General features: G+C 41.3%; 1 protein-coding gene across 1 annotated transcript in view; it reads right to left on the reverse strand.

Moving 5' to 3' along the window:
- The window catches only part of SELENOF (selenoprotein F), a 43,201-nt gene extending 30,741 nt beyond the window's left edge, over positions 1 to 12,460 (reverse strand). Inside the window, exons 1-2 of the mRNA XM_027845600.1 lie at positions 12,366 to 12,460; positions 5,802 to 5,969 (exon numbers count right to left, since the gene is read on the reverse strand). Of these exons, the coding sequence (XP_027701401.1) occupies positions 5,802 to 5,969; positions 12,366 to 12,440 (243 nt within the window). The 5' untranslated portion in view covers positions 12,441 to 12,460. The remainder of the gene's footprint in view (positions 1 to 5,801; positions 5,970 to 12,365) is intronic.
- Positions 12,461 to 13,373: the final 913 nt, after the last annotated feature.

Here is a 13,373-nt window from a genome sequence, read left to right on the forward strand (position 1 = left end):
ACCAATGGGTAGGAATTAAGAGAGAAACAGATTATAACTCAATTAGCTCTACCAATCAGAGCTGTCCAACAAGAGAAGTGCTGTTTGGAGAGACAGTAGGGACTAACATTCCTGCAGGGAGTGGTGGGTAATTCTAAAGTTCTATGATATGCAAGGATGAGTCTGCTGGAGCCAGCTCTAATCTGCTTGAGAGTAGATTGTAAATTTTCAGTGTGAGCATTTACATCTCAAACCTACAAATCAAGGTCTGACTTATTGTTTTGTTGACTGTCTAGATTTAAGTGTTAATAATGCAGATTAAATTTTAAAGTATGTGCATACACTTTTTAAACTCATGTTTATTAAAACATTTATAAACATTCCCCTGTATTGCTCCATAAACAGTGCTCAAGCTCAGTAGGAGTGTAGCAGCAAGGTTTAGAGAATGACGCCATCACCAGAAGAACAGGGGCCTGGTGACTGTTAGCTAATGAGATAATAAAAACTGGCATTTACATAGTACTTTACATGTGAGGTGCTTTTATATTCCAATATCTCATGTGAGCCTCTTCAACAGCCCTGTTGATACGTGTTGATTTCAGCCTCTTTTGGGTAATGCCAGTTCTGCAATGTCAATTCTTCAAGTTAATAGGACATCAAAATGACTGACATTTTATCATTCAAATCAAAGACTAAAAAGTTTCCTAATTCACATTATCAGTGTCTCAGGAATTTTTCACAGCACCCCAGGCCAAAAAAATATCTAACAGTTCTGTTTATTAAGTATTTAGGTCCAGGCAACTTGGTAAATATTTATATCCTAACAACTCAGTAGTCTTTCTGAAAAAATTATATATGTAAATTTAAAGAAAAAAATTATTTTTATTTTATTCTCAAATAAATACAATTACTAATGGCATGTGTGTGTCGTTGGGCACTGTACAAGTGCTCAAAACTAGGAATCAGACTGATCACTGCCACCTTCATTTCTTTTTCACAGCAACCACTGAAAACCCAGCTTTGCAAAGATATGTCATTGCAAAGGACAAAGTTCAGAAAGTTTGAGAAGTTATTGCCATAACTGAAAATACTGTAAAAGTAAATAAACAAAAACATGATCTTATTCAAGAACAGCACTCAAAGGAATGTACTGTGATCCGAAATGGTGAATTACTTCAAGTTACTACTTTTTGTACACATTTCTTCAGTGCTTCCACATGGTGTTTACTAAATGTTTGTTGACAGGATGATCATGAAAAAGAGTCAAAACAGGAAGGAAGCATATGAAATAACTGCAAAATGTTAAAAGAATTTCAATGATGTTTTACTTTTTTGTGAATAATAGTTGTTCTAAAATAAAATTTTATGTCTGGCTTTTAAACACTAAATTATCTTTAAGAAAACATTTCTGGAGGAGGATAAAAAGATTTCAATGAATCAGCATCACTGAAAGTGACTTGCTTAACTAATAATATAACTGCAAAATATGCTGTTAAGAGACAAAATTAATTGCTTGGTAACATTTAATTATTACAAATATCTGATCTTTAAATCTGCAAAAGGTATGGTTTTCTTGTATGTCAATATATGTAGTAGGTCTGTATTAGACAACATTTGTACTTTTCGTTGTGAGACCCTTATCTTTATAATGGATCTTTACTAACCCAGGACCAAATACTTGATTTTGAAGGTTGCTGATGAAGAATCCAACTGGGTTATAGGACTAAATTTAATGACAGGTGAATCAATTTGAAGTAAAATAACAAATTTTATTTTGTGTTCACATTCCAAGGATGTATAGCATTAAATTACACAGCATGAAGTAATATTTCTGTGCTAATCTTAATATGCTTTCTGTCTTAAATGAGGAGGTGTCTTGAGCTATGAGCTTTTTATAGATTCTAGTGGTACTTTTAGGCTCTTGAGCTTAAAGTTTCAGGATCAGCAGGTTCATTACCATGAAATATAAAAACATTAATTACCTAAATCTGTGAGGCATTGTTATAAAGAGATTTTAAAGACCTAGATGGAAAGGACCAAGAGTGAAGAAAAAACATGAGATGTAGCATGGATTGAATTTAGTCAGTTAATGATTTTTTTTAAAAAAAACTGTGTTCGCTGCGTGAAATGCACTGAGTTAAAGAAGATAATAGTGAATATGAGGTACAAACAACTGAATTTACAGGCGCTATCAGGAAAACATTCAATCATTAAATTGCAATGTATGCCCCAAAGTGAGTGTTTTATTGTATAAATTAATCTGTTAGGCCATGGAACGATTTAGTCAGAATAGACTCATTAGGTACTTAGATTGTCAAATCAACCAGGACTTCCTCATCTTCACAACCAAAGCTACTTCTCAAAGCGCTTATTCTGTCTTTGGACAATCACAAGTGTGTAACTGCACCATGCTCGTGTCTACTCTAGACTTCTATCAGATTTAAACTCTTGAAGGGCAAGGACAATGTGGCACAGAGGTAGTTAGAGCTAAGAGAGGAAAAAGTCAGTCAATAAATATTTATTAAATATGTCTCATGTGACAGGCACTGTACTAAGAACTGGGGATACAGAGAAGGGCAAACCATAGCCCTTGCTCTCCAGGAGCTCACAGTCCATGGCACGAGACATCTAAGCGATTATGTACAAACAAGCTACAGCAGTATAAACCGGACATTATCAATAGAGGGAAGGGGCTAGCATTAAGGGGAATCTAGAAAAGTTTCCTGCAGACAGAGGAATTTTATTTGGGTCTTGAAGAAAGCCAGGAGGCAGAAATTAGGGAGAGAGGGCATTCCAGGCCCAGGGGCAGTCAGGGAAAATGCCCAGAGCTGAGAGATGGACTGTCTTGTTTAAGGAACAGCAGGGAGGTCATTTGATGACCACCCCCTGCCATTCCTTTTTCTATGCTTGTATATTCTCTTCCTCTCACACACCTCAATTATATGAAATGCTTGTACATTCTACCCTCTTTTCTACACTAGTATCTTCCTTTTATTCTCCCTTCTCTTTTCCTCTTCAAACTCTCAGAACAGAACTCATTCACCCCCAAGATCTTGGGTTTTCTTATGGAATTTCCCTCAATATCCAATTACTGAAGTACATTTTCTAGATTTCTCTGGACTAGACTTAGCATTTCTAAGTCCCGACTGGGCTCTAGTTTTTTTATTAGAAATGCTTGGAAGTCTTTTTTCCCCGAGGTCCTTCTCCCCCAGTAGTATTGTACTCTGTTGGAAAGTAAGTGATTCTTGATTGTAAGCCTATTTCTTTCGCCACTGTATCTCAAGAGAAGCTCCTCTAGTTAAAGATGACAAAATTTGTGTGATCCTCATCAAAGTCTCTTGGTACTTGAATTGCTTCTTTCTGGATGCTGGCAATATTTATTTTTGATTGGATGTGGGAGCTCCGGATTTGGGCCTTAACATTCCTGGGACTCTTCCTTTTTGGGGTTCCTTTGGGGAGGCTCTTGGTGTACTCTTTTACTTTATTATATGGTTCTATTAGATTTAGTCAGTTTTCATTCATGCTTTATTTATATATAGTGTCAAGGCTTTTTTGAAAAACATAGCTTTCAGCAAGTCCAATGAATCTTAAGTTAGTTTCCTTTGATCTGTTTTTCAGTCAGTTACTTTTGATCTAATATCTTATATTTTCTTTTTTCATTTTCATCTTTTGATTTTGTTCTGATATTTCTTGCTGTTTCATGGAGTCATTTTGTTTTTTTTTGGTTTATTTTAGCTTTCAGTGAATTCATTTCTTGGGAAAGTTTTACCAATTTCTCTTCTAAGCAACCTATTCTATTAATCTCCACCCCCTTCCCCCAGTTTTTATTTCATTAAAAAAATTTCTTGCTTCATTTTTCTAAGTATTCATGTATTCCTTCTGAGAAATCCATTTTTTTTTCCTTTTGAGTTTCTGAATGCAGTCTTTCTGGGGATCTCTAGCTTTGTACTGATTTAGATATTGGTTAGCGTTTTCTCTGATGAACTCATCTCTCCACTCCAGCTTTAGCTCCTGAACTGAGACACTGTGAGTTAAAGGGCCAGGTTCTGCCCTCTATTGCTCTTTTGTACAGGGAGGCTGGCACTGCATTGTCTTACCCTTCCGCTGACTTCCACAGGGTTAGGCTCTCCTGGATCTTTGAGGTTCAGAGGGCTTTATCTTCAGGACTCTTTCTGACACCCAAGATCACAGTGTTACGGACTTCAGAGCCCCTAGGCTGGGGCTATGTGCTATAGTATCACACTAGTTACAGCCATTCCTGGGGGATTCCTGATGAATACCTCGGGTCTGACCCTGAGGCCTTCTGATCACTCTCGGGTTCTTTCACAGGAGTCCTCCACTCCTGCTGCCTTTGGCCTAGCTTTGCTGGAGGGTACCCATTCCTGCTGCCTGTAAAAAGTCTGTCTGACTTTTTGTGCAGTACCAGGGTAGAAGAAATCACTTGCTCATTGGATTTTTTTGATTATTAAAACTGGAAAGAATGGCAGGGTTTGCTTGTGTGCATACATACTTAAGACCTGGGCAGTCTATCTATCACTCAGGAAGCCATTTTGGCAGGAACCCATCATGATAACATTCTTTTTTCAAAATGCATTTTTCAAAATTATTTTTTTAAATCAGAAAAAAAAAATCTGTCTTCTCATTCCCAACCCACTGCAAAATCAAACAAAAAGTCCCCAATACCCAGAAATCCTATTTCTTCTCCAATGTGTTCCTCTTTCCACTCATGGAGCCACTGTCCTAGTTCAATTCTTTATCACTTCTTGCTTACATCATTCCTTATTCCTAATATTTCCTTTCTCCTTTCTTCTCTCTGTTCTTCAAAATAATCTAAGCCCTGAATGGCACAATTTCAGAGCTGGAAGGGACTTTTTTGGCTACTGGGTCCAACCTGTAATCTGAAAAAGTATTCCTTCTACCTCACTCCTAACAAGTGGTTATCTGGTCTTTGAAGACCTCCGTTAAGAGAAGCCTATTCTGCCTCTGGCCATCTTAAACTGCCACATTTTTCTTACATCAAGCCTAAATCTGCTCTTTTCTAATCACCACCTTTTGTTTTCAGTTTTCTCCTTTGGGGCCCAAGAAGAACAAGTCTAGTCTTCCAGTCGATAGCCTTTCAAAAACTTGAAATGAGCTATTACGCGTCCTCTAAGTTTCTCTTCTACTTCTAGTTCCTTCACAGATCCTTTGCTAATATACTTTAGCTAATTCCTCTAGGCTATTAAAATACTAATTTCTTGGCCTAGCACCTAAAGTGAGACATGATCTGGCTCCAAACTAGATTTTCAGATTTCCACATCATTCCTTTTCACATAATCTGTGTTCTAGACAAACTGGCCTACTAATTGTACTGACAATTTGGAATCCCATGTCTCTCACGTGTATTTACCCAGGCTATCCTGTTCCTCCCATGACTGGGGTGCAGTCTTTCCTCAACTTGGCCTCTCCAGAGATCTTACTTTTCTTCAGGATCACCTTACGAGCCCATTTTTTGTTGATACTGCACTGCCTTCTCTCTCTCCTCAAATTATCTTGTTTTTACTCATTAATGTACACGTTGGATCCCTTAGTAAGATGTACCACGAGGTTCTCAATGGCAGGGGTACTTTTGTTTTTGCCTCTGTTTTCCTAGTACAGCACTGTTATAAATGTTTGTTGAATTTACTTTCTCGATACATCAATAAATTGGTTGTCTCTATGAGAGATTAATGATTAGGAATAAAGTAAAATCTCAACTCCCCCCCCCCTCAAATTATTAAACACATTATCAACCTTTTCAACTTGTCTCAACTTACATCTGTAATGAAAAGTACTGAAATTACCTTTCGGGTTTCAAACTGTGCTTCTTCCTGGCAGCATCCTCTGCAATCAGGATCCAGCTGAGTTAAGCTAAACTGTCCAAGAAGATCACAAGAGCTACAGAGCAAATTGCTGGAGAAACCCAAGTCTCTGCATGCTTCTGATGATAATTCAGATCCCAGTGTACATATCTGAAAAGACACAGCGAAGACATTCAACCAACAAGTGTTTGCTAAGCACCTACGATAGACCAGGCATGATGAAATCCAAAGAATGGAACAACCCCTACTCTCAAGGAACCTACATTCTACACAGGTGGCAGAAGTGGGAGTGGGGTGAAGGGAAGAGAATGTGTACACATGTGAGCGAATACATACAAAATAAACACAAGGTACTTGGAGATGGAGGGGTTGATAGCTGCGTCTTGAAGGAAGAAAGGGCTCTAAAATAATATGAAAGAAGCATATAGCACTTTGAACTATAACTGCAACTCAAAAAATGAACTCTCTCTCTCTCCCCCTACTACATATAGTCCAGCTATGTAAGCTCTACGAGGTCAGGGACTATGTCTTAGCTAAATTTTGCAGGCTCCAAAGAACCTAGCACAGTGCTCTGTACAAAGCAGACGCTTAATAAATGTTTCTTTTCTGATTATTAATCTCTGCTAAGACAAAAGACAGATGTCTTCAAAGAAAAATTTGTGATGACTTTTTACAGAACCATATGAAAGTACAGAATCAAAAGTTTTTACATATCATTAGCATATCTAAATTTGCTATATGTTGTAATTTACTTATTCTCTTGAACAAAACTTTAAATGATTTAGGGGGCTCTAGAACATATGAATCTTAACCTAATCCAAAATATATACAAATCAATAAACATTTACTAAGTAACTAGTAAAATGCCGTGCATGGTGCAAGGAGCTGGGGCACATAAACATTCTGCGGAGGAAAACCACTATGTCTACACGTAAATAAATACAAAGTTAATTGTATTTACTTTAGAAGAGTAGGCACTACTAGCAGCTAAGGAGGTCAGTAAAGACTTCATGTTGCAGGTGGGACTTAAGCAGAGCTTTGAAGAAAGTTAGAGATTCTAATCAGAGGGGTGAGGAGACAGTATATTTCCAGCATGAAGCATTCCAGTATAGCAGCAATTTTGCATGTTTAAAGACATGGCAAAAGCAGGGAACAGCAAATAAACCAGTTTGGCTGAAGTTAGGCAGCTAGGTGGCGCCAGAGTGCATAGAGTGCTGGGACTAAAGTCAGGAAGACTCCTGGCCTCAGATGCTTACTAGCTGTATGATCCTGAGCAAGTCACTTAACCCTGTTTGCCTCAGTTTCCTCACCTGTAAAATGAGCAAAGAAGAAAACTGCAAACTACTTCAGTATCTTTGTCAAGAAAATCCCCGATGGGGTAGAGAAGAATCAGATATGGCTGAAAAACCACTTAACAGAGGAGTGAAGGGGGGGTTAAAAATACAATGCCATCATTAAATCATGTAATCTTACTTAGTCTTCAAAGGTACCTTTTAGCTTTTTAAAGTCAACTCTTTTTTAAAAGACCAGATTTACTCATTATTCATAGAAACGGATTAAACAAGGGTTTGAGTTATTTCTTGTTAAGATGTTAATGGTATAAATATTAATCCATAAATTGCATAATTAATTCCACATTAATTAATCAGCCTAGGAACCTGAGTTAACTGTTTCCCTGAATGCTCATATTTATCTGGAAGGGGAAAAAACAGCTTTGGATTAAAATACGAACATCATGATTTCTATAGTTTTGTTTTTACAGTTATAAGAACATCCATCCACAAATTGTCTGAGATGATAATTTGATTTTTATAATTCAAATTTGAGGAATCCTAGAAAGCAACCTTCCTAAATCACATGAATACTTCTATTCCTAAAGATTCAGAAAAATAACCACTTCATGGAGCACAAGAGCCCACTTTCTCAAATGTTAACCTTAAAGAACCACTACTTTGGGATTTACAGCTATTCACTTCCGCATTTGGGCATTCTACCTTAAACCACAGCATCCTGGAAACCAAAGTGAAGTAAGCTGCAATTTACAGTAATTTCAAGGACCCTAGAAAACTGGAGAGATACTCTTAGAAAACCACCATTGAAATACAAACTAGCCATTTATCCTTGTAATAACAGTTGCCCAAATTTTAGCTAGTGACAAAGAAGAGAAAGGCTGGAAATCCTGGAGGTTAAGTAATTAATGCTGCTCTTTGGGTGAAAATTTAGCTTTGGACCAAGCTTAGGCATCATTTTGATGTTCAGTTGGTTGTGAAACTATAATAATATAATAGCAGTGTTTCATATTCATCTAGCACTTTTGTGCTTGGTATTTTTCAAACATACCTAGGATAAAAGAACTGTACAGTCTTTAAAATTTTTTGATTATTACCTAAAATTTGAGAGTACCAGTATTTTTAGAGATTTCAATTTTCAAAAAGGACAACTCAAACTCAGTCCTTGCTTTGGAGAGTATCACATTTAGCATCTGTTGACATGAAATGAATTTTATTTGTGCCACTGAAGACTCTTCAAGACAGATCTTATTTGGTTGTAATTTTGCACCTAATAGCATAAATTAATGAGGTTGAATTGGCATGAGCTATAACTTACTGAATTTCAAAGAACTGCTAGGAAGATGTACGGTCCTTTGGTATTAATAAGGAGAAAGACAGGAGAATAAGGAGTATTAAGGGTGACAACCAGGATAAAATTTTAAGACTCATTCATTTCTTCAAATATCATTTAACTAATTTTCTCAAAAGGTTCTATAATCACCTACTCCCAAGGATCATGTTATTTAGTGCTGGAAGAGACCTTAAAGACAATCTTTAGTAACTTTTAATAGTCCAATTAGTAATTTTTTAAGCCACTGATTTTATAAAGAAACTGAAAGTACCTTGCCAAGATCACGTATGTATTAGGTAGCCAAGTTACAAAAGAACGAATATCCCTTGATTCCCCAACCCAAGAAGCTCTATCCCACCAAGCTGCATATTATTCCACCAAAACCACAAGATAAAAATACTGTAAGCAAGTCCAGGTTTTATCCTTTGGGGTGACAGCATAATTTAAAGGATGGGAAAAAGTAAATGTAGGAGGAAGAAAGTTCCCCTTTTTTATATTTGTGTACATAGTGACCTGATGCTACCAAAAAGCCTTTTAAGCCGGAGTACGTTAAGGAACCTTCCTGGTATTAATTCCCTCAATACTGAGCTACTCTCTTTCCCTACCTTTAAGAAACACTGCTTAAAACTGCGTTCTACTAAGCACATGGTAGCAGCAGTATTTCAAATGCACAGACTAATCTAAATTTTCTAAATACCGGGGTTTATTGGAGAACAAAAAACCCAAGGAGTACAGCACAAACACATTTTGGTAGGTGATATAACCCAGAATTCTTTGGGTAAAGCTGTGTGGCATTCTATGGCAAAAGACTGGAAAATCAGCAGATACGTGTTTCAGTCTAGTTACGCTTGGCCGTTACCTTGCCCCATAACTTTGACTAGTCATTAAAATTTTTTTTCCACATAAAATTTTATTTTCTTTCCTTACTATCTCCTCCCCACCCCAAATGGAAAAGGAAAAAAAAGTCCCAGTAAACAATATGGATAGTATTGGTCATGCAAAAAACCGAAACAAACAACAAACCAAGGTTCTGCACATTGAAGCGATCACCTCTGTTAGGAGGTAGTAGCGTCTTCCTGAATCGTGGTTGGGCATTACATTGATCTGAACTCTTAAGTCTTTCAAAGCTGTTTGTCCTGGCACTGTTGTTACTGTATAAACTGCTCTCCTGGTTCTGCTCCCTTTACTCTGCGTCAGGTCAGTTCATACAAGTTTTTCCAAGATCCTCTGAAACCACCCCTTTCACCATTTCTTACAGCACAAGAATGTGCCACAACAGTCCTCTACCATAAAGTGGCCATTCTTTAACTGATGGGCATCTTCAGTTCTCTGCCAGCACGAAAAGAGCTGTTCTAAGGGTTGTGGACACATGCCCTTCCACTCTTTCTTGGGTCTCTTGGGTCAGTTCAACTCCTCGAGCCTGGGCTTCACTGTACAAAACGAGAGGGAGAGACGTCTGTCCTGCTCCCAAATTCTATGATCTTAAGGTTCTTTTAGTTACAGCTATGGAGGCCTCCCTGTAGATCTTGTCAACCATGAATGTCAGGTCAAACAGATCAAGTCCCTCCCGGGCATGCTTCCTGCTAAGTGGGAGAAGGCTAGCAGCCTTATCTCAGGGAGGATGAACATGTTTCTGATTATGTGACCATGGTTAAGTTAGTCCAATTTAACCCTGTAATTTTGTGTGAAACGTTAAGAGATGTGTACTCACTTTCCAATATGGAAAAGTTAAGTGTGGCAGAGTGTAAAGAGGGTGAAACTTCTTACGAGGCTACTTAAATTCTAATCCTGACTCCGGTGCAAAAAGGGGAAAAAATGCTTGAGTTACCTTTTTCGCAGAGTTGTGAGTAAAGCAGTTTGTAATGCTCTCTGTAGACATATACTGCAAGGAGGTCAAAGACGGAAGGAAAGGTCCCATATGGACAAATAGCATTTGTAGCGGCACTTTGGGGGAGGGAGGCAGCAAAGGACTAGAAGGAAACAAGCAACTAATAGATTGGCTGGTTGGTTTATTAATATAATGGAACCTTATTAGGTTGTAAGAAACAAGAATTTAGAGAAACTTGGGCAGAACTGATGAAGAGTGAGGGTGAAGAACCCAGAGAAAATACAAAATGACCATCAGCACATTTCAGATGGATGTTCTGACCAATCATAACCTCAGAGGACTAACAGTAACGCACGTCTCCTGCTTTAAAACTGAAAGGCAGCAGACTACAGGTGTGGAATGACGTACACATATTCAGATGTGGCCATGTTGCTTTATTTTGCTTAAATGTACACTCAATGTTACAAGGAACAGTTCTGCTGGGGCAGAGGAGGGGTGGCTTAAGAGTCACTGGGAAGCAGCAGTGTGATGTTAAAGAAAGAAACCCAAGAAGCCAGTCTGAAGAAAGTGTTTTTGGAATCATTAAGTTAGAGGCAGGTGTGAGCCACAGATACTATTATTTCTACACAACTTTAAATTCAGGTGGTCACCATTGATGCGTAATCTTTTAAAATGACTGTTTTTAAGGAGTCAAGCACTTATTCCAGCATTTGTAGTAGTTTAAAATCAGAAGTTACAACTGCAGTCTGCACATTTGGAAGGGCAGGGCAAGTCCTACGAAGAGAAAGAAAAGGGAATTAACTGAAATAAGGCCAAAGGACAGAAGGAACTGGCAGGGAGAGATAAGGAAGGTTAGACAAATTGGCATATTTAGGTCTCTTCTCTAGGAACAAGGAAAGGCAGCGGCTTGCTGGGCCTCAGAATCTGGTGCTGTCACTGGCCCCTTGCACCACTCTGGATGTGTTCTTTTAAGTCACTGGGAATCACCTTCCTCATTCCTAAAATGAGAGGCTGGACTGAATACAACCAATCAGCAAGTGCTGCTAAGTATTAGGGAGACAGAAAGTTTAGGCTGTGAGAGCTGTTCCCAATACACAAAACCTGTCAACTCTTACACTCCTGTTCCTGCTCATTTGGCTTCCAATGATGGAACACTCTCCTAATTTCTGCCTTGTATAGCTGAGGTATCACCTCCTGAAGCCTTTCCTGATTCCCCACATCATTAGCACTTAAAAGTATTTTCCTTTTTGGTTTTTGTCTGTCTAAGCTATATTCCTTCAGTAGACTGGAGGGCAAGGACTGCTTTCTTTTAAGCCCCCAGCACCTGGCATTGTATGTGGCACACACTAGGCACTTAGTAAATGTTTATTGAATAATACTTCCCCAATCAATAAACTCCAGTGGCTCCTTGTTGCTTTCAGGATCAATGATGAAATGCTCTATTTGGGGTTCAAACCATAACCATCCCCCCTCTTTTCCAATCTTCTTACACCTTCCTATGTAATCTGTGACCCTGTGACACAAGACACTCCATCTCCCGACTCCGGGCGTTGTCACTGGCTGTGACCCCTGCCTGGAATGCCGTCACTTCCCTGGCTTCCTTCAAGTTCCAACTAAAATCCTACCTTTTTTATGAAGCGCTTTCGTAATCTCCCCTCTACCTGATGATCTCTAATTTACCCTTTCTATATCTTACTTGCATGAGTTTTCTTATGGCCTCCCTCGTTAGATGGTAAGCCCCCTGAGGGCAGAGATAATCACTAGCGCTTAGCACACTGAGTAGGAGACTCAAAGTGCTCGAAGACTAATCGCAGCAGGCGCTCCATAAATGCTTGCTGACTCAACGAGCGCAGAGCTGGGCCCTGAAATCCGTGAGAAGCGAGAGGGACCCCAGGGGAGGCGGCCAAGAACGAGGCCTCGCCGAGGCTGAGGAGGGTGGCCGGGCGGGCGGGGCCGGGCCCCTACAGCGGCCACGTAGCCCTCCAGGGCCGCCCTCCCGCCCTCTTCAAGCGCGGCTCCTAAGGCTCGTCCTGGGCCCCCAGGCCCTCGCTACGAGCCCCGAGGCGGCTACGGAGGCGCCAGCACTCAGCACTCACCGCTTGCAGCACGGACGCCAGCAGCAGCCGCAGCCCGAACGCCGCAGCACATCCCGGCCGCCCGCTCGCCGCCATCGCAGCCGTTGTGCTCAGGTCCTGACGTGGCCCGAAGACCCCTCCACTGGGGTGACTAACGCTACGCCTGACTCCCTGGCTCGTTAGCTTTCCGCTCGCCGCGCCCAGCGGGCCTCCCCCGAGCCACCTGATGGGATGGAGAACTCCAGGGGGCGGCCTCCTATAATATCAAGGGTGTGCGAGGGTCTTTTTGATTTGCTCTCCTTCCCCCACAGTCAGGCACGTTACCGAGACCCCTATAAAACTGTTCCTTTGGAGGGCCCCCTCAGTTTCATTCATGGCATTTCGTTCCGAGTCCTAAAACGCTCGTTCCTTCCTCTGGCTTCGTCCCGCCTCGCTCTCTCGCCGCGTTTAAGCCAATCACCTGCTGAGTTAATTTTAATGGCAGCTGAGCAAGCCAATCCTAATCCCGAGCGAAAGACCACGGCAACCATGGTGGCAGAGGCGGGGTCCAATAGCGGTCGCAATGGGGTTGGGAAGGGAAGGCGGAGTGTTTGCTGAGGCCGGGAGGCAGGGCTGCTGAGCAGCGTGCGTGAATGCGTATTGGGGAGGGGGCGGGTCCGAGCTGGGGGCGGGGCCGAGGGCGGCGCAGTCGCAGCCTCGGTGCTGGAGCGGGGCTCTGGGAGGGAGGCAGGCAGTGGAGGAAGAAGGGAGCCGGGTGGGCAGAGCGAGGGAGCGAGCGAGCGAGGCGGGAAGGTGCTGGGCTTGGTCCGGCTTCGGGGAAGCGAGAACCGGAGTGCTGCTGAGTGCGGGGGCCTGCTGGCCGGCGGCGGCCGCGGCGGAGGCTCCGGAGGAGCAGCGGACGCGGGCGGCGTTGGCGTTGGTGCCTGGGGGCGGGGGTGGGTGGTGGGAGGGAGGGAGGGAAGGCAGGAAGAAGGGGGGGTCGGAGGCAGTGGTGGCCGCGGCTCTCGCCGCTGCGGCGCTTCGCTCCTG

This window comes from Vombatus ursinus, unplaced genomic scaffold, assembly GCF_900497805.2.
Source record: "Vombatus ursinus unplaced genomic scaffold, bare-nosed wombat genome assembly UNPS02005264.1, whole genome shotgun sequence".
Taxonomy (NCBI): Eukaryota; Metazoa; Chordata; class Mammalia; order Diprotodontia; family Vombatidae; genus Vombatus; species Vombatus ursinus.